Source organism: Anastrepha ludens, chromosome 6, assembly GCF_028408465.1.
Source record: "Anastrepha ludens isolate Willacy chromosome 6, idAnaLude1.1, whole genome shotgun sequence".
Taxonomy (NCBI): Eukaryota; Metazoa; Arthropoda; class Insecta; order Diptera; family Tephritidae; genus Anastrepha; species Anastrepha ludens.
Window position 1 is genome coordinate 22,355,942 of NC_071502.1, and position 22,806 is coordinate 22,378,747.

Here is a 22,806-nt window from a genome sequence, read left to right on the forward strand (position 1 = left end):
AACATTTGCAGAGAATACAAATAGACAAAATTTACAAAACACGAAGAAGGTTCGACCGGTGTAGGTAAAAGCCGGACACAAACCGTGGCAACAATGCCCGATATTCTGAGCGTTTATCACCCGCACAAACGCAGCGATTCCATTACCGCAGCAACGGCACAAATTACCGCAAGGCAATACCAATAAATCCGACGCCGGAATGGATAGCACCTTATAGTACGCACAAGCACTAGGCAGGAAACGGAAAAAAGCGCCAAAAAATAGCCTAAAGTGTATCTAAGATATGTATAAGGTATAGCTCTCTCTCTCTCCTTTTCCTCTACGTTGTATCTTTTTTCTCTCTCGCGGAACGAAAATGCCCAAAACGTTGCATGGCCTTGAAATTTTGAATAACACACGAAGGAATGGCGCGAATCATCTCGTGAACGTTTTCTTGAGAAATAAGTTGTGTGATTCCACTTTAACAACAGTCAGGTGGTGGCCGATGACTGCGGGGGGCCGACCTCAAATACCCATTCAGTCGTCTTCCTGGCACGCTCATCAGCAATTTTATTTCCCACTATGTTTCTATGTCCTTAAACTCTGATTAGATAAATGTAACCTGCGCATCCAAGAGATTCGATCTCCTTCTTACAGCAGTTGACTAGCTAGGATCTGCACCATGGCATTGTCAGATCCTTGATCGCGGCTTCACTATCGAAAAAATGCTATTATGTCCCTCGCTTCTACGTTCCCTAAGCATTTTGCATGCCCGTAGGATCACACTATAAAACACTAGCAATAATAGGTAGTTTTAAGGAAGTAGATGAATTGGCCGATTTAAAGGAAATCCCAGCTCCGACTCGCGATTGCATCTTGGAACCATCAGTGAAGATAGATTTACCAGCTTCAGCACAGATTTTACCTCATTTCAATCCTGCCTACTTGGAAAGATTGTCCCGGCACGACCCTCAAACGCCAGTTTGCGGATGGAGAGATCTGTCTGAAGTTGAAAGGAAGACTGTGTTAACTGTCTCAAAATGCTACCATTTCCTTTAAAAGGTTGCCTCCAAAGTCCAACTTCCTTTAACCTGATTGCACTTTGAGCAGCAATGGAAATAACGCAAAAGACGATGGGAAGTTAGTGCAAAACGACGAATTTACAGGTAAATGAATTTAATATTGAAAAAAAGAAGAAATTTCAAAAAGGTATCTCAAGTACTCATCTATTTTTGGAGGGATTTATCCGCCAGCTAAGTAGCTAAAAACCTAATGCTTTAATTTCACTTTTGAAATTCTTAGTTAATTTCCTAAACTATTTCGCTTTTGATTTAATTTTGCCGCCTACTTTGCTAAGCCTATTTAAATCATATGAACTACTTTACAAAATCTCAAAGAAATTATATTGCGGGATGTAAAGGAAGTAATTTTCCACTACCCTACAGTTCAATAGATTCAACGTCAAAGTTCAAATGCTCCAGGCACTTAGGCGTAAGGTTCGCACTGAAATATACTTACAAACATATACATGTAAGTAAGTATGTACATATGTATATACCCATATATCTAAAACTGAATGTGTAAATACTTGTCTGCGCTTATGCACTCATAAAATTATGACATCAATTTGCTTATGGAATTTACTCCTCTCTTTTGATTGCTAGCACTTTTGGAACATTATTTTATGTAAATGCAAATGCCACTCACTTGTCTAACTGTAAGTGTTGGGGAAGGTATGGTTAAATTAGGACTGACGGTATTTTGTAAGTCGTATAGGCCTCCGTGTGATTTGCTTTTATTGGCTGATATTTATGAATACGAAATTTGAAATTTTAAGAGCTGTAAGACTAATGAAAACATTATTAGGAATATGGAGGCAAGTCATGTGGGAAAACCAATTTTGATTGTTAGTTAATACCAAATGAAATTTGCATTGTATTGGGAATTTGCAATGAGTCAATTATTTGACTGCTAACGTGATGAAAATCTTGTTTAAGAATTCGATATAGAAAAATGTGTGTACAATCGTGGCTACGCAAATCTTACCACCTCACTTTGGGCACTTTTTATCCCCAATTACTGCGGCTTAACTTACCAAATCCACAAAATGGAAAGTGATGTTTCATAAATAAATATTTTTTGAGCAATAAATTATTAATTTTGGACTATGAAGATTATTTTTCTGTCATACGCAAAAGCGAATTTTTTCTTATTTTTTAAGGGGTTACATACGTCCAGTAGCGCCAAAAATGCGCTAAAAGGAAAATTGTTTTTAGAAGCAATAACAACAGAAATAAATGTAAAGAAATTTATACATTGTTTATTAGTACTTAACTTTTATAAAAAAATGTATTTTAATTTTTCTTTACAAAAATTGGCATATAAAAAATCACGTGACCCAAAGTATAATGGAAAAAATTCTTCCACGGTCTGCATCATTTCTCCTTGAAATGTTGATGGATCTGTAAAAAGTAAAAAAATTCTTGTACAGAAAAGTTGTAGTTATCGTAGTAGTTGGGCCGGATTTTTGAATTTCGAAAAATTTTGCAGTTTACGGCATTTTAAAAAAGTATGCGTTCTACGTTATAAATGTCACGCTTTAATTATGCATATACAATTTTTTAATAAAAATATCAAAAATCCGACAGACTTTAGAAAACACACTTTCGAATATTACAATAAAAAAACGCATCAAAAAATATTAAAAATTGTATGAGTTATCAGAAAAACGAGTTTAAATTTTCAAGTGCGTTTTGCTCGAGGTCGTGCGCATTTAATGCAAGAACTTAAAATGAATTTTTTAATTTATTTTTTTTTTAACTTACAGTGCCGCTCAACTGAATAAGTTTGACTTCTTTTTTAGACTTAGAACATAATATCTTCATAAAGAGCACTCGGATTTAAACCAAATAAATTTTGTTAAGTAAAATGATCAATTATTTATAAAATACGAAAGTTTTTTGTGTTTTTTTTGGTTTGATTTTTATATATTTTTTATTATATTGTATTTTCAAAAACATAGCTGAAAATCTACATTATTTTTGGCTGAAGTGAATAGGTTTGACTAACAAAACTATAAAAAAAAATTATTCACAGCGCACACGGCACTTGTTAACTTAAATAATAAAAGAGGCTATTTCTGTATTATTTAATATTTAGTATGACCACCCTTATTCTTAATTATTTCAAACATTCGAGTTGATAAGGAATCGTAATATTTTCCAATTTCACTCAGTGAAATAGTTGACCAGGCTTTTCTAATCGCTTCAACCGGGGTCGCCGAGTCTTGAAATTGTCTTCCTTCTTCATACACTCTCCTGGATAAAAGTCCCCAAATGTTCTCGATAATATATATGTCTGGGGAGTATGGCGGCCACTCGAGCAAGTTGACATTCTGGTCCTTAATCCACTGTTTTGTAACCCGGGCTGTATGGATGGGGGCGTTGTCTTGTTGGTACGTCCATTGAATAGGTCCGAAAATTTCGGAAAACACGGGAAAAGCCTTTTGGAGCACAGTCTTGTAGACATTTGCATTCATCTTTGATGAAACAAACTGCAGCTCGCAAGTTCCATAAAACGATATGGCTCCCCAAACCATTACGCCTCCTGTACAGGAGTGATGATGACTCAAAAGCATTCCTCTTTTCGCATATCGTGAAATAGTTGTAGCCATCCGGTCCGTCGAGATTGAACTTTTTTTCATCAGAGAAGACCACAGCCTTCTACTCCTTGTTCCATGTCATGTGTTCCCGCACAAATCGAAGTCGCGCTTCCTTCCGTGCATCATTGAGAGTAGGTTTTTTTTATATTTTTAATCTCTTTAAGGGTTTAGCACTTCGAATAACTCATTTTACCGTTGCCAAACTAGCATTTACACCGCATTCATCCCTGATTTTACTGGCAGAGAGTTGGGAATTCGAAGCAGTTCGAAGGATTAGTCGCCTCTCTAATGCCGTTGTAGCATACTTTTTCCTCCTTTCATTTTTTCCCGTAAACGGCTTCATTACGAAGAATATTGCTTACCACGTTTTGGCTTCGACCAATCTTCTTTGCTATTTCATTATGTTTTAGACCAGATTCAATATAGCCTTTAATTTGACCTTTTTCAAAATCGGTTAAAGATTTTCCCCGACCCCTATTAAATGGTAGCAATTACTTTAAATTTAAGTAGACTGAAAGAAAATAAGGTCATACCCGAACATCAATTTGGTTTTCGCCGATACCATGGTACACCTGAACAATGTCACCGTGTTGTTAATTTCATAACCGACTCCTTTGAACGAAGGGAATATTGTTCAGCCGTATTTTTGGATGTACAAAAGGCATTCGACAAAGTATGGCATCAAGGCCTGTTATATAAATTTAAAAAAAATACTTCCTGCACCATTTTATCTAACACTAAAGTCTTACCTCACCGAAAGATCATTTTACGTTAAGGTAAATGAAGAAATAACTGATATTAGATACATAAAAGCTGGAGTACCACAGGGTAGCGTACTCGGTCCTATACTTTATACGATTTTTACATCTGACATACCCGAAACCGAAAATGTCCTAATGGCTACATACGCTGATGACACCGCTATACTAGCTTCAAGTCCGTCCCCAATTGATGCAACCAATCTAGTTCAGATAGAACTAAACGAGATACAGACGTGGCTGGACCGATGGAAATTAAAAGTTAACACAAACAAATCTGTGCATGTTTTGTTTTCATTGAGACGGAAAGAATGCCCTTCACTCTATCTAAATGGTAATATAATTCCCAAACATGATACGGTCAAATACCTTGGCATACATTTGGACAAACGGCTAACCTGGAAATGCCATATTCAAGCAAAAAAAAACCAGTTAAAGATAAAAACAAACAAACTTTACTGGCTACTAGGACCAAAATCAACACTTAATCTAAATAACAAAATATTAATATATAAGGTTATACTAAAGCCAGTATGGACCTACGCAGTACAACTGTGGGGAACTGCTTGCAATTCTAACATAGAAATTCTGCAAAGATATCAGTCAAAAACTTTAAGGCTTATCACAAGTGCACCCTGGTTCGTCACAAATAAAGCCATACATACTGATCTAAAAATTCCCTTTATAAAAGATGAAATTAAAAAAAATTACCACAAAATATTTACAGAGATTAAGTTATCACGATAACCCGCTAGCAATTGCATTACTTGATGAAACTAATGAAATTAATAGACTTAAAAGACATCATGTATTAGACATTCCATTCAGAACCTAATAGATAAATCTAATATTAAAATGTATTAAAATCTAACACATAAGTCTGAATATAAGTGTACATTAATCGTAGTATACATATATATCATTATTGACCTCAATGGAGCTCAATAATATAAGTCAAATTGTTAATAGTTAGATAATTTGCTTATTATTTTAAAAATAGATTGCAAATAAACGACAAAAAAAAAAAAAAAAAAAAAAAAAAAGTAGACCAAAGAAATTATATGTTTTCAATCACGCAGTCAATCAAAAAGTGAAGTCGAAGTTGTCAAACCTAATCAGATGAGGCAAAAATAGACCCCACATTTTGCGAATTTCACGACGAAAGCAAAATTCTGATTTACCGTTGCATAGAACCCTTTACATTTTTTGTCTTATTATGAGCAAACAAATGAATGTTCAAAACAAAAAAGAAAGAAGGAGAAAATGCCATAGGAACAAAGAGAGAAGAAAAAATAGAAGAAATAATTTTCAAACCTATTCAGTTGAGCGGCACTGTACGTCTAATCTCCCATTCCAGCTTCATATTGTAAGCCTTCCTAATGAGTAAGCAATTGTTGCTGTTTATTTTTTTCCAGTCTAAGAGATGTTCTGGCCTCTTTTGTTACTTTCATAGCCTTGATTCGTGCGTGTTTTAGCCCGTTCGAATTTTTCCGAGACACTAGTGGTACCCCTCAAATCGAATTTTTATTCCAAGTAATCTTTCCATTCTTAATAAACTCTCTGCTCCGTCATTAAAAGCAGGTACAACAAAGAACCGACAGGCTGAAAGGCTCCGAAAGTTACGAACAACAGCTACCTGCGCGCATCAAACTCTCGCCGGACAGTCACATTTTCTTCCATAACTTTGTATCTATGAGGAATTTTTACAATTGGCTTAAACAGAAATACGCCTAAAACTATAGAGAATACTAATCTGTAAAAAAATTTTTTTGAAAATTGCGGACGTATGTAACCCCTTAATATTTTTCCAATGTCTGCGCAACTTTCGCGTTTGTTTTTGATACAAAAAAATTTATGAATATTTAAGTAAATGCACTAATATGCAGTTAAACCGCCTTTGGTAGCAATAACTGCTTGCACCCGGGCGGGCATTGTAGAAACCAGATCTTTAAAAATTTCGTTTGGAATTTGCTGCTCCCATGCCTTGTTGAACAATTTTGTGGCTCTGCCTTAAAGAGTTTGGTCTGTGTTCAGCCACTGCCTTTTTCATCGTGTGCCACAAACGCTGAATCGGGTTCAAGTAGGGATAATTTCCTGGTCATGCCATATGCGATATTCTGAAATTTGAAAACATTTTCTACATCTGTAAGAAACAAAATGGCGACAGATGACACTTTTTCTAACCATAAGCATACGAATATATCGTTGATGAAATACCGTCTAAAAACCCACCAGTTTAGCCCGATGACATGGTGCGGAATCGTCCCGAAAGCTGACCTCAGAAGTCTGCCCATGTTGTTCTTCTACGCCCGGAATGATTCAATTGGTTGCAACTTCCCCATACTCTTGGGCGTTTATCATTCCATCAACAAAAAGTAAAGGACGCCCTTTATAAAAAGAAAAGCATGCCCATCTCATTTGGCTTTCAGTATGCTTAATCTTTCTCGACTCACAATTTTCTTTCAAGCATTCCCCTGGAAATCGAGGACATGCGGTCGTTGCAGTGCAAATTAAATCTGCTCTCATACTTTATTTTACAATATGAGCACTGCTCCAAGAACCAGTCACAATGCGTGTTTGCTTATTTGGCTTAAGTGGTTTTTACGCGGGTCTTCTTGTATTCTAGTCGTACTCCTACAGCCTCCTGCGCACAATTCTCGTGCTTATGGCTAGATTATGTTGCTCCTCCAGGACCTTTCTATATTTTAAGAAGTTGTTCAAGCGATCCTTTGAAGAAATCCTACGATTAACACCATCTGTTCGGTGAGATGTCTTGCTCCTAGTTCCAACACTACTCTGACGTTCTAAGCGATTATCCAGTCTTTTTCTTTTTGAAAAATTTATTAGTGTTTGATGGCTACATAAATACAACATTTCTCGCTATCTCGTAAATAGGCCTTCGTTCTTTTTTCTGAAGTAAATATAATCAATTTTTGATCACGAGTCAATTGCTTATATTTAGCGTAAATTTTTTCGTTATGTTTAACCCACGATTTCTCATCAACTCGTAAAGTACATTTGTCAAAATTTTCCACTTCAATTTTGAATAAAAACACTTGCGGAGATTAAATAAGAATTTAATCGCATATCTATGCGAAAAAGTTTCCGCCTTGGGGGCAACCTCTATTAACACCGGATGACACCATCAGATCTTCCTCTGCTCGCACCGAGACGATTCTTTCGCCCAGCATCGAACGAAACTAATTCACTAGCACACGGTCTACGGTATGTCTACTAGCAGAGCTGCACATACTGTCAAAAGTGGCATTATCGAACGCCCCCTCTATGTCTTAAAAGATGCCCATAGCGTAGTCCCTCTTATCGATGGCCAGCTCTACCCTAGCAACAAGGTTTCGCAGTGCCAACTAGCAGGTTTTTCCACTTTGATAGGCAATTCCCCCAGTCTTTCTAGACTTTTGAGCATGAAATAAGTCATGCTGATGGGTCCTTGCTTAGAGCTTTTGGAGCAGGTGTAGTCATCTCTTTCAACCTTTGGGATGAAGGCGACCCTCACCATCCTCCAAGAGCGTGGTATATAGGCCAGTGCGAGGCATGCAGAGAAGATTTTCTTCATGGCTGTTGTCACGGACTCTTCGCCTTCCTGCAGCATGACAGGATATATGCCATCTAGTCCGGGCGACTGGTAGCCGCCAAAAGATTTGATGGCCTCATTCGCCACAGATCTGGCAAGGTACCAGTCATGCCGAAAAGGTGTAGCAGCTCTGACAACAGCCTCTTTCGTTAAGGAAAGTTGCTGGTCAATGCCTATATGATTATCTGGAAAGTGAGATTCCATCAGCAAGTTGAGTGTCTCACTTTGCATTTGCCGTAAAGGAGCCATCATACTTATTCAGTTACCCGTCCTTGCAGTTGGGTCCCGTTTAAGGATCCTAACCAATTTCGCTGTGTCACTCAGAGAGTCAACACGCTGCAGAATTCCCTATAGGAGGCTCTTTTCGATTCCCGAATAAGCCTCTTGTAGTTCTTCTGAACATCACGGTATCGCTCCCAGTATTCAGCAATGTTAGTCTTGAGTTAGTCCAAATATCCTCGTTTGAAGCCACGTCTTAAAACTCTTTCGGGTAACCTGACAACCATCAGGTGCATCCAAGTAGTGGTTTTGTGTCTCAAAATGACACTCGCTTCAAAATTTTTCTTCTTTTTTCTCAAATACCCAAACCTCTAAAGGATTAAATGGGCAGCTTGAATTTGATGTATCGTGTAGATTTATTTTCTATTATTTTTCACTACAGCAGCTTACGCGCCCACACAAAAACCGATAAAGATAGATAAATATTTACACTTTTATTGCCAACATTTAACTTTGTAAGCCCGCTTTGCCCCGCATGTTTTGTCATTCGTTCGTTCATCCACTTAAACGTTGAGCACAATCAAATAAAACCACTTCAAAATCAACTGTAATTCAATTTTGCAATGCTTTGCTATTGTTGTGCTTATGTGTGTGTATATGTATGTGAGCATCCTCACAGGATTTGTGTGCATGAGTAGTTTGTATGTATATCCCAGAGGAAACTTCTGAAATAGTGAAATACATTTTTAGTGCCATACTTCGTTCCACTACATATCTACATATTCACACATACATGCGTGTGTATGTGTGTATGCCATTGACGAAGGCGAAATAAAATCAATTGCGAACACAGCGATCGGATGCAATGCTACTTTGAAACTATCGCCAAAGGACTGTGTCGGTAATTTAATAAATTTATTATATTTACTAAGAATCCTTCGAAAATGGAGGCTGGCTGGATGGATGGATACCGACTAGATTTATTATGCCGAATTTTGTGTAAATAATAGAAGAGTAGCCAGTGGCATTTGACGGGTATTGCCACGTGAAAATAACTAGTGTAAGTAATATTAATAAAATAGAGAAAAGCATAATGCTTTATAGGTTACTAGTTCAGCACTAGTACTAAATAGAACTAGTATCAATTGAAACTAGCTCCAAATAGGACTATTTGTATCTATAATAAAGAATGCCAATTAGAGCTGGTAAAGCTCTGTCGATTGTGACCAAAGTCAGAAGGTGTCAAATTTACTGATTCAAGTCCAAATGAAAAACAATATTCATGTCTTCAATTTAGTACATGTGGACACACTTCGGAGGATGGATACACTACATGTGGAAGAAGTCCAAGCAAGTTGCGAAAGTCACTGATTGCCATTGACTTGGGAGTGATCAGGACGATTATTCTGTATACGGTACAAGCAGCTCACAGCTTCCGTGCTTCGCCTAAGTATCTTCTGGGTAGCTTCCGAACACCCATTTGAGAGCGAGCCAATGTGATAAGGTGAAGCATCCCAGGATAGTTGGTTGTGCACTGCGTTTGGGACCGGCCACTTAAAAAGCCCTCCCAATGAAAACAGCAACAAAGCCTCGGATGAGGACTACCTTTACTGATCCCTGCAAATGAAATAAGGAATACGATTTGAGGGCATGCACCTGGAATGTCCGGTCCCTTAATGGGGAGGGTGCCTCTGCCCGACTGGCTGATGTCCTCGTGAGAGTAAAGGCTGACATCACTGCCATCCAAGAGATGCGATGAACGGGGCAAGGCAAGAAAACCATAGGACCTTGCGACGTCTACTACAGCTGCCATGTAAAGGAGCGCAAATTCGGTGTCGGATTTGTTGTGGGAGAGAGACTTCGTCGCCAAATACTATCGTTCACTGCGGTGGACGAGCGTCTCGCAATGATCCGCATCAAAACGCGGTTGGAACGTTCTTATGAGCGTTGTCCCCGCCGCAACATAAAAATCGTGCTTGCCAACTTCAACGTCAGGCTGGGCAAGGAGGGAATTTTTGGTTCCACAGTTGGAATATTCAGCCTGCACAACGAAACATCCAGTAACGGACAGAGGCTAATCGAGTTCGCCGAGGCCCGAAACATGGTAGCCTGCAGTACAGGTTCCAGCATAAAAAGATACACCCAGCTTCCTGGCAGTCTCCTGATCGAAAAACGCGAAGCCAGATCGATCATGTTGTGATAGATGGAAGACACGCTTCTAGTTTATTAAATGTACTTACGATCCGAGGACCCAACCGCAACTCAGATCACTACCTCATTGCAGCCCAACTACGCACACGACTCTGTGCAGCAAAAAGCGTACATCTGCCTACGCAAAGAATGTTCGACATCAAAAAGCTTCAATCACAACAGAAAGCCGGAAGAGTCGCCACTCGACTCCCACTCTCAGAGAGTATTGCCCAACAAACAGGCATGCACGAGCAATGGAGCAACATTTCTCGTTCCCTACGTACCGCCGCCGAAGAAGAAATCGGATTCCGGCGAGCCCGAAAAAACAATTGGTACGACGAGGAATGTCATGCTGCCGCCGAAAGAAAAGATGCTGTCTATAGAACCACACTGCGATCGGGCGTAATGCGAGCGATGCGGAATCGCTACCGGGATCTAAGGAAGCAAGAGAGATGTATTTTTAGAAAGAAGGAACGACATGCCGAAATACGGCAGTATAGAAAGAGCTTGAGATGCTGGCTAATAGGAACAACGCCCGAAAATTCTACCAGAAAGTTCTTGCAAGTTTCGGCTTGCAGAAGATTTCAAGGCCGGGGTGTATTTCTTTAAGACCATAGACAGCGATCTGGTGACTGACATTCAGAGCGTACTTAAATTATGGAGGGAACACTTTTCGAACCTGTTAAATAGTGACAGCTGCGCATGTCACAGAGAATGTGAAGATCCCGATACCCCAATCATTGACGGCTCCTACTGTCGTTCCGTTACCTGACCGCGACGAAGTGAGAATAGCTATAACGCGACTAAAGAACAAGAAAGCGGCGGTAGCCGACGGACTGCCGAATGAGCTATTCAAATACGGCGGCGAGCAGCTGGTATGGTGCATGAATCAGCTTCTATGCAAAATATGGTCGGATGAAAGCATGCCTGCCGATTGAAATTTGAGTGTGCTCTGCCCAATCCATAAGAAGGGCGATCCTGACATCTGTGCCAATTATCGCGGGATTAGTCTACTAAATATCGCCTATAAGGTTCTAGCGAGCGTATTGTGTGAAAGGCTGAAGCCCACCGTCAACCAACTGATTGGACCTTATCAGTGTGGCTTCAGACCTGGAAAGTCTACCATCGACCTAATATTCACAATACGCCAAATCTTGGAAAAGACCCATGAAAGGAGAATCGACACACACCATCTTTTCGTCGACTTCAAAGCTGCATTCGACAGTACGGAAAGGAGTTACCTGTATGCCGCGATGTCTGAATTTGGTATCCCCGCAAAACTAATACGGCTATGTAAGATGACGTTGCTCAACACCAGCAGCGCCGTCAGAATTGGGAAGAACCTCTCCGAGCCGTTTGATACCAAACGAGGTTTCAGACAGGGTTGCTCGCTGTTGTGTGACTTTTTTAACCTGAAGTTGGAGAGGATCGTGCGAGCCGCAAAACTTAATCGCTCAGGGACAATTATTTATAAGAGCGTACAATTGTTGGCGTATGCCGATGATATTCATATCAAAGCGAATGGATCTGGTGGTGACCGAGGCCAAATCCTGTCATCAAACAAATTGTCGGCGCACTCGCGTATTGGCATTGTTCACGTTATGATTTCGAGGTTGTAAGAGTCTTCGTTTATTTAGGAACCAGCATTAACACCGATAACAGTGACAGCCTTGAAATCCAATGAAGAATCTCCCTTGCCAACAGGTGCTAATTTGAAATAAGTAGGTAATTGAGTACTAAAGTCCTCTCTCGACGAACAAAACGAACACTTTATAAGGTTCTCTTCATAACCGTCCTAACGTATGGCGCAGAAGCTTGGACGATGACAACATACGATGAAGCGACGCTTGGAGTGTTTGAGAGAAAGGTTCTGCGCAAGATTTGTGTACCTTTGCACGCTGATGATGACGGATATCATAGGCGAGGGAACAATGAGCTGTAGAGCTTTATGATGACATAGACGTAGCGCAGCGAAAAAACATACAGCGGCTTCGTTGGCTGAGTCTTATACTCGTAGTCCGAATGGATACAAAACGCTACGGCTCTGCTTCAAAGTCCATAGACTTCGAATACCTTAAAAATGGCCTTGCAAAATTACTTCAGACTCAGTGGCATACGGCGAACTTTTGCTTTCTTATTCGCTACGCGGGTACCGTCTACTGTAGATATTTGTAGCAAAATTACTCATTAAAAGTAGAAAGGATGCCAACTTTTAAATAAAGGTGAATTTGCACCTCTTAAAGTAATAAACACCTTTTCTGCTTTGCCTATAATTCAATAATCATTTTTGTTCGTAAAATTTGTTTTTATTCAAAAGGCAACTATTTAAAGACGAACCAAAGTATAAAAGTGCATTATTTTTAAAAGCTCCACATTAGCGCAGCTAATGATATTTTCAACTTTCTCATCAATTTGATTTGGGTTCGCATAAAATCATATCAAAGGATTCACGCTCCTAGCTGCCAGCCAGCTGCCAAAGCGAGCAGCAACAGCAGCAATACGTCATCAGCCATCGGCTCATTTCACTCCGTTGCGTAGTAGACAAATTTAATTTCAAACTTTTAATAGCCTCCCAAAGCGCACTTGTGCGATGTTGGCGGGTTTGTTTACACGAGTGCGTGCGACAGTTAGTCATAATTTTACGCGGCCAGTTGTGGCACGAAAACAAAGTGCGCATCTTCTTTTACGAAAACCTATCGGTCATATGCTTACATCTGCTTACATTTAATACGAAGTTTGTGGCTGCATCAATATTTGCTTTGTTGGCGGCCCAAGAAGGCAGTTCGTCATCCTAATCTGGGTGTGGTGGCGGTGGCATTATTTGGATGGGACATTTTGTGTTATGTTGTGTGTTTGTATGTATTAGTGATTATGGAAAATATAAATTCTCATTTCGAAGGCTTAAGTTTCAATTACTTTAATTAATTTTAAATCCATACTCTGCTTTATTTCTTTCCAGTATCTGATTTCACCGAAACCCTTTCCCATTTATACGAGGAACACGCAACTGCCCTACAAACTTTAGTCTCCAATTATCGTAAAAAGAATGCAGAACTTCGCAAAGAAAGGTAAGAATACAAATACAAATGCAAGATATCGATTTCCAATGGGTAGGCAAATAGAATATCGACAGGATTTAGCACTGCGGCATGCAAGATTCGCATAAGGGAGCCAATCTTCATGAATTCAGATGCCAACTTTCTCAATAAATTTTAGTATTTGTCCTATTTTTTTGACTTATCCTCCTGCCAATTATTTAATGCAAAATGGTTTACAGACACAGAATTCGTGTTCAAGCAAAATATTGTAGCGATGGCTGATCCTGAAATAAGCATAAAAGCTATTGTATATATACTGAAAAGACTATAATCAGCCTCCTAAGTAACATTATGCTATGCCTTACTCGACATGCTCTTACTAATTTTCATCCTTAGTTACTCTTTACAGTTTTTACAGATAGTAGACGTGGTAGGATATCCAATGTATCTAGATGAGTAGGTCCTCGCCTTGCACGAGTTGCGCATTTGCAGAGGGTTTACTCTGGTGCTTCATCACCCAGTTCACCAAAGCCAAAGATGATTGATCCTACTAACCTTAATTACCTGATAACGAAGACTTCTTTTTCATCTACTTGATTTTTGCAATACCCGCTTAAGCGATTGTGGCCGAGTTTCGCAAAGCGTCCCAGTCGTTTCCTTCTCATGTTAACCGACGGCAGTTGGATACAGCAAGTGAATCCAAGTCCTGGTTGGTTGGTTAGAGTGGGGATTCATCCAGAATCCAACTAGCGCTTCTGCACCATTTTGTTGCCACATCCTCGTTACCAACTTGTTTAACGGTTATTCACAGCATGACTATATCCAGTCTGTGCGGTTTAGAAACCTTATTAGGTTGTTGACGTCTAAGCCAGGCAGTTGATCGAGACTCTCGAACAGCGATTTGTCCAGGGTTATCATTCTGTCCTTCCATAGGGCAGGGAACTCACAGAGGAAGTGGAAGGTTGTTTCCTTTTTCTCCGGTTGTTTACAACTGTGACAGAATGTGTTGTGAGGGATGTCTATTTTGGCTGCTTGTTGTCCGATAGACCAGAAGCTAGTTATGACTGCCGTTAGTCTACAGGCGTCCCGTCGTTTCTGTTTATCAATGTCGACGATTGCTTGAGGTTGTAGGTGGGCTATAACGTCCTGCTGATTTTGTATTTCGTCTGGTCTCTCCATCTACAATTGGCAATTCGAAGGTATTTTAGAGGAATTGCATTATTGACTGCACCTAATAATGTGAATTCCGGTACTGCAAGAACGCTATTCATGGTAGATCCCCCTCTTGCCAGTTCATCGGATTTTTCATTACCTTCTATGTTTCGGTGTCCAGGGACCCAAATTAAGGTTACTTTATGGTTTTCGCTATCCGAAAGAATAGCGATAGTGTCCTTAAAAGAGGAATCTGCGATTAGTAGCCTACAAGCTTCCCAATTGCCAGTACTTCCGCCTGGAAGACACTGCTGGTATTAGGGAGACGCATAGATTCTTCAATTCCAAGTCTATGAGAATATAAGTCCTGCTCGACCTGATTTTTCCGACGTAGAGGAGGTCTTTCTCTTCCTCTGCTACCACCAGCTGGTTCCGCATCAAATAATTTCAGAGCCGTAGCTTTTTTTTCATTCAGATGGCATGATCCAGCCAACGAAGTCGCTGGTTCTTTATTCCTTCGCTTTGTTTATGTAGTGGTAAACCTCATACAGCTCATTGCTACATCGCCTACGATACTCGCTTTCACCAACCTGTAAATGTTAAAAAATATTCCGCACAATCCTTCTCTCAATCACTCCAATGATACCTCATCAGATGTTGCCATGGTCCAAGCTTTTGCGCCATACGTAGGACGGGTATGATGAGATTCCTATAGAATGTTAGTTTTGTTCGTCGAGAGAGGACTTTGCTACTCAATTGCCTACTTAGTCCAAAGTAGCATTTATTGGCAAGAGGGATTTCCCATTGGATTTTAAGACTGTTACTGTGATCGGTGTTAATGCTGGTTCCGACATAAACGAAGTCTCATACAACCTCGAAATCATAACGTGAACAGTGCCGATACGCGAATCCGTCGACTGTTTGTTTGATGACAGAAAGTACGTCGATTAGTACTCGTTCACCAACAGACCCATTCGCTTTGCCTCTTTATCCAGTTTGGAGAAGGCAGAACTAACAGCGCAGTTGTTAAGCCCGATGATGTCAATATCATCGGCATACGCCAGCAATTGTACGCTCTTATAAAAAATTGGTCTTGAGCGACTAAGTTCAAGCATCAAGGTGAAGAAGTCACACGACAGCGAGGCACCATGATGTGATTACAAAGGCAAACAGTGTTCCATATAGTGAGAGTTCGTAAGGTCTTTCTATGCACATTAAAGAGCCTACTGGACGCTCCTCAAGAAGGAAGGATAAATTATTAAAATAAAGTTGGATGTATCGTCTAATTCCGCTGGGGTCAATTCTTTGACTCAATCAGATCTCGGGAGGAAAGTATAACACAAAGGGGTTCACGGAGTTCTATTCCAGGTCGTGCACAGTCAAAGAGAGTATATTTTAATTATTTAATAGGACTATGAATAAGTTCGTGCGGTTTTTTTTTCGAAATTTGAAACTTTATTGACGTAAAATGGTTACAAATTTAATATTCAAAATATTGTCCATCGCTTACTACTACTTTTTCCCATCTTTCTGGCAATTCACGGATTCCCTTTGTGAAAAATTCGGTCGGTTTTGCCGCAATCCACGAATCGATCCATTTTTTGACTTCATCGTAATTACGGAAGTGCTGGTCAGCCAGGCCATGTTGCATCGATCAGAAGAGATAGTAATCGGATGGCGCAAGGTCTGGACTATACAGCGGGTGGGGTAGGACATCCCATTTGAGCGTTTCTAAGTATGTTTTGACCACTTGTGCAACATGTGGCCGAGCATTGTCATGTTGCAAAATAACTTTGTCGTGTCTATCGGCGTATTGCGGCCGTTTTTCTCGCAGTGCTCGGCTCAAACGCATCAATTGTCGTCGGTAGACATCCCCCGTAATCGTTTCATTCGGTTTCAGTAGCTCATAATACACAACACCCAGCTGGTCCCACCAGATACACAGCATAACCTTCAGGCCGTGAATATTCTGCGCCGACGTCGATGTTGAAGCATGGCCAGGGTATCCATACGTTGCCCGACGTTTTGGATTGTCGTAATGGACCCACTTTTCATCGCCAGTCACAATTCGATGCAAAAAACCCTTTCTTTTGTGCCGTTGAAGCAGTTGTTCGCATGCCATAAAACGGCGTTCAACGTCTCTTGGCTTCAATTCATACGGCACCCAATGGCCTACCTTTCGGATCATTCCCATGGCTTTTAAACGTTTGGAAATGGTTGATTGATCAACTCCCAAAGTTTTTGCAACCTCTTCTTGCGTTTGAGCCGGATCTTGATCGAGCAATTCCTCCAATTCGGTATCCATGAACTTTGGCGGCGCACCCTCGCGTTCTTCGTCTTCCAATCCAAAATCACCACTTTTAAAGCGTGCAAACCACTTCTGGCACGTTCGCTCAGATAGAGCATGCTCACCATAAACTTCCACCAAGATACGATGACTTTCGGCTGCTTTTTTCTTCATATTAAAATAATGAAGAAGAATTCCCCGCAAAAACACATTATTTGGCACGAAATTCGACATTTTCAAGTGTGGTAAAAATATTGTTGTTTACGCTTCAAATAAAAAACTTATACTGACGTTTGTGCCTTACGACAGTAGCTCTCCAATGAATGTTTGGAAATGTGGATCGATGGAATAATAATCAAGTTACGCCATCTGTTGTAAAACCGCACGAACTTATAAATAGACCTATTATCTGAAGATGCCCACTGATGCCGCGTACTATAAATGAAGATCAATACAAAAGAGATTATATTGTCAGAGTAAATTTTTAGAGGCTACATAGAGATGGAAGTACGTCCGAGGCAGATAATCGTCTCTCCGTGGGCCATTAACTCAACTTGAAAAACTTTAAAATAGTTCGGGTGGCATAGAGGAATGAGATTTAGTGCGAGCTCTTTTGAGTATATCGGGTTGTTAATCTCTCTATATTTGAGGATAGTTTACAGAATTCTAGCGTAAATAAAGGCTGGGTCTTTATATACTCGAGCCGCATGCAATCTAGTTGCGTTGCAGCTGGTCTGAAGCTTGCGATAACAAATATTGGAATGAAGAAGCTTTAGCATCGTGGGTTATAGAATCGCATTGAGGACGACGGGCAGTGTATTTGTGATACTCGTCAGCCTCCCCCCATTTTTCTTCCAGATGTAAAACAGTTTTGTTTATCGCCGGTAACTCCACCAGAAATCATTCTATTCTCATTCTGCGTTCAGATCTAACATCAATCTCCAGAAAGATCTAACTAAATGCTCCTTCTATGCAGAGGACCATGCTGGTGATAATTTCTTTAAAGAAAAATCTCTTATTAATATTGATAGCGAGAACTCCATGAGTTCACTACCCAGTTATATGCTTTCGAGTTTGAAATGCACGATGTTGTCTGCCCATAGTTGTTGTTGCATACGAGTATCTGAAAGCCTCCATGGAATATGGTATTAAGAAGAAAGGAAGTTTATCGGCCTTCACTTCGGAGACCCTACACACTTTTGGAATTAATACTACCTTCTCATTATAAGTATCTACTTTCCCTCGCCTCCTCTTTGTGTTCCAGTATTTCTAAACTGATTTTGATTTTCCATCGAGGTAAAATTTTGGGAACAGAAAGTTTTTTTACGAATATTCAATAATTTTTAATTTTTGATTTTTTGATATAATTAACACAACATTTTTTCTCTTCTTTAGACCCGACTGCCATATGGCAATTTTCCAAACATGGGAAACATTCCTACAGGAGGTCGAATCCGATTCTCAGGCATCAAACGATGTGGCCAACGTGCTTTCACGTCAGGTAAGTGAATTTGAAGTGCGCGCAAATATTATAATCACCTCCAGCCATCACTTACATACATACACATATACATACTTATACACACATATGCACTTTCTCTGAAATCATATGTACGTACCCTGCTAGTTCTGAAGTACATTACAAATTCCTTTGAAGCTGACGGCCTAGTAAACTGACGCATAGATGATTGACTACACCAATACGCGCACTAATATTCGTCTAATCCTCACTGCGCGTATCGTATAATAGCGGAGCGTTGGCATTGCTCACTGCAACTAGTTCAACTCTAGTCACTCTCGAAGCGGTATGACCTCTTCCACCCATTACCGGTTGGTGCATTGAAATGTTTTCTGAGTAGCTGCCTTTTCACTGCCCGTAAATTGTGGTCATCAGCCACTTTATAGAGTTAATTAGCTAAATTCTAACCGCAACCGCAGAAACGCCAGTGCGTTGGGCAATTTTCTACATACAAACTATTTGCAGGAATACTCTTTAGGGAAGCCGAGTTGTTCGAAATGGAATAAAATAAAGTAAAATGAAATGAAATAAAATTAAGTTAAAGTAAAAGTGAAAAAAAAAATGCATAAAAAAAATAGTTAATAAAGTGAAATAAAATATAATATTATTTAAATAACCACAAAAATAAAATAACACAAAATACATTAAATAAAAAAAAGTTATATAATTTTGAATACAGAAAATAGTGATAAAAAACAACAACTAAATTAATAAAATCCAGTATGAAAAATAAATAAATAAATTAGATAAAAAAGTGGCACCAAATAAAATAAAGTAAAGTGAAATAAAACAAAATATAATAAAAAAAATTTAGTTAAAAAAATTCCATATATTTTTGATCTCAGAAAATTTTAATGAAAAAAAAACAATAAGAAATTAAATAAATGAAATCCAATATGAAATGGAAAGCGCAAAAAATAATTAGGCAATAAGTTGAATAAAAAAATAAATAAAATAAAATAAAAAAAATAAAATAAAATAAAATAAAATAAAATGAAATGAAATGAAATAAAATTAAATATAGTAAATATCTTTTATGTAGATGACCTAAAGTTATATGCAGACAAAGAAAAATACTTGGAAAAATTTATAGAATGCGTTATTCGCTTCTCTAAAGATATCCGAATGCCCCTAGGATTTGATAAATGCCGAAAAATAAAAATTGCAATGGTCAAAGATCAGGGAATAGATCAGATCTAATCAGCTCTAATGGCATCTCTGCAGCAATACTAAGTTTTAAAAATTTAAATCACCAGGTTCTGACAACATCATTCCAGCAGAACTTCAAGAAGGACTGGAAATTCTACTGCCTTGGTTAACAAGGATCTTTAACAAGTGTTTAAATCTCTCTTACCTTCCGGCAATTTGGAAGAAATCGAAGGTAGTATTCATTCCGAAAACGGGGAAGCCTTCACACTGCAAACCAAACGACTTCAGGCCCATTAACCTAACCTCGTTTTGCTTAAAGGCTTTTGAAAAACTCTTAGATGAGCAAATCAAAACCCAACTTGATACTAAGTTGATCTCTGAGGCACAACATGCCTACACTAAAGGGAAATCGACTGAAATGGCACTTCATTCACTGGTGCAAACAGTGGAAACTTCCCTTCACAATAAAGAGTACTCTCTTGTCGCATTTATGGACATAGAAGGTGCTTTTAATAATATTGAACCCAACGCTATTTTGTCTGAAATTGCCAAATTGGGTATTAATTACTCCATCCGAAAGATGATCGAACAAATGCTCCAAAATAGAATAATCACTTCAGAGCTTGGGTTAAGCCGCATGAGAATGTACGCCGTCAAAGGCACTCCTCAAGGCGGAGTACTTTCACCCCTTCTCTGGAATCTCGCTGTAAACAGTTTGCGTCGAAATCTCGAAAAAGCAGGCTGCAAGGTTGTAGCCTATGCAGATGACATTGCTCTCTGCGTGTCAGGCAAACACCTGAATACCCTCACTGAGCTCATGCAACGCTCAATCAATATTCTGTCAAAATGGTGCACCGAATGCGGACTAAATGCGAATCCAGCAAAGACAGATCTTGTTCTCTTCAATAGGAAACAACAATCTCCTCCACTGCAAACAATAACTTTAAAAGGGGAATCATTACTTCTATCTGACTCAGCTAAATATCTAGGAGTTATTCTAGATAGGAAGTTGAGTTGGAAATTGAACATCGAAAACAGATGTAAAAAAGCTTTCATAGCTCTCTATACTAGTAAGAAAGCTATAGGCAAAACCTGGGGTTTTTCACCTCGGATCATTTATTGGATATATACCTCGATCATCAAACCGATACTCTTCTATGGTGTGGTTGCATGGTGGACAGCACTCGAAAAACGGTGTATAGTAGCCACAATTGATCGAGTCCAAAGAACAGCCTGCCTCCTGATAACAGGATGCTTAAGTACAACACCAACTAAGGCTCTAAATACGTTGCTTCACTTGTTCCCTATCGATCTGGCTGGCAAAGCGATTACAGCGACACGCATGAATGCTATATCGAAATGGAATAAGTATCTTGGCCATTCGGCCATACTGAACAGGAACATTGTTATCTCTTCTGACATAATAGACTATCATGTAAGTCTTCCATCACCACCCTTGCTATTTTCCTGTTCACTCCAAACTAGGGAAGAATGGAAGACAAATCTAACTGAAATCGATGGCCCTCTGATTATATATACAGATGGTTCAAAACAAGACGGTAAAGTGGGATTTGGAATCTTTTCCAATTCCCCTCACATCAATCTATCATTTAGATTATCCGACTACTGTAGCGTATTCCAAGCGGAAGTATGCGCTATCTGGTATGCTGCGAAAACTCTCTTAGAAAATAGAATATCAATAGAGGATATCCGCTTTTTCACCGACAGTCAAGCAGCCGTTCGAGCACTCACCACTCTTATACCCACTCAGATGTGGTTCGATCCTGTCTCTTATCTTTTAACGAAATAAGTGTTCAGAATTCTGTCCAAGTTATCTGGATACCCGATCACAGTGGATTCGAAGGTAACTGCAAAGCTGATGAGCTCGCGAGAGCTGGAGCTGCGCAATCAAATGTTAGTAACTTACCCACAATCCACATTCCACTCTCAACATGTAAAATGCTTATTGATCGAGAATTTCACAGCATTGCTGATCGGAGGTGGCGAGTGGAAACTACTTGCGTTATGACCAGACAAATCGGGCCATCCTACAATCTGAAACACATAAAAAGGCATATAATATCTCTTTTCACCGGCCACTGCCTTTTGGGCACTCACGCACGTCGGCTCGGGGTTCCTCAAAACGACCTGTGCAGATACTGCGAGGACAAAGATGAGGAAGTATCGAGCAGACATTTACTGTGCAGTTGTCCCGGTCTAGCCAGAAGTCGACTCGCTCTTCTAGGCTCTCCAACAATTGACAATCTTTCAGTACTCTCGAACCTGAAAATCGAATCTCTCATCAAATTCTCGAAACGAATTAATATCTTTGACCAAAATCTACAATAAAAATCTCGGTTAGGTGGGGAAATCATATAACATAATGAGCTCTAGGGCAACACAACGGACCCAACTTGCAGTCTATGTGACACTCCGATGCGGGGTCACCCATAAACCAACCAACCATAAATATTGTCAAGTCATAAATATTGAACCGGGTGGAGGTGACAACACCACTGCAAACATTAAGGAAATGGAAAAAGGTGAAGTTGTTAACAACAATGTTGAAACAATGCAAATGAGGAAAAAGCTTATAGCCGAGTACAAAATAACCACATCAGAGCTATCAACTCATTTGCATTACCTGTAATTTCGTATAGTTTTGGCATAGTAAAATGGCCAACAACTGAACTGAACAACTTGGAACGCATGATGCGGACAATAATGACTAAACATAAATGTCATCATCCTAAAAGCTCTGTATTGAGATTTGCACTGCCTATTAAAGGAGGAGGTAGAGGTGCAATTGACATGGGACCACTGCACGACAAGCTGATCCTGAAACTTAGAAATTACTCCTATAGAAAGGCCGAAAACCTTGCACTTCACCATGCAGTCAGTGCAGCTGATGGAAAATTTACACCTCTCAAAATGATGCATGAGTTTAACAGCAAGAACACTGCAATAAAAATGGACAAATTTTAACAATGATCACGAATGAATTTGACAAAAGAGGATGGGTTTGTTCCTTAGTAAATAACTTAATTCCATTACAAAAAACGTAAATGTGGCCTTAGAAAGTAAAGAAATCTAGCACCATATTGCATAGTGTCCCGTTGCAATATAAGCTGTGGCCAAAAATAATAAACGTGGTGGTGTTTCAATGAAATTTGGTAGATGATCTAATTCCACTAAGGAGAGAAGAGTTATAAAATATGATCTTTACTGGCTTCCTTTCACGCCTCCCGCTCCAGCAGGTTTT

The 22,806-nt window shown here is 39.4% G+C and overlaps 1 protein-coding gene across 11 annotated transcripts in view; it reads left to right on the forward strand.

Annotated features, from left to right (window-relative positions):
- The window catches only part of LOC128866713 (uncharacterized), a 276,476-nt gene that overhangs the window by 223,265 nt on the left and 30,405 nt on the right, over positions 1-22,806 (forward strand). For all 11 annotated transcript variants that reach the window (XM_054107629.1, XM_054107635.1, XM_054107638.1 and 8 more), the window contains 2 exons: positions 13,359-13,467; positions 18,272-18,377. In XM_054107629.1, the coding sequence (XP_053963604.1) occupies positions 13,359-13,467; positions 18,272-18,377 (215 nt within the window). The remainder of the gene's footprint in view (positions 1-13,358; positions 13,468-18,271; positions 18,378-22,806) is intronic.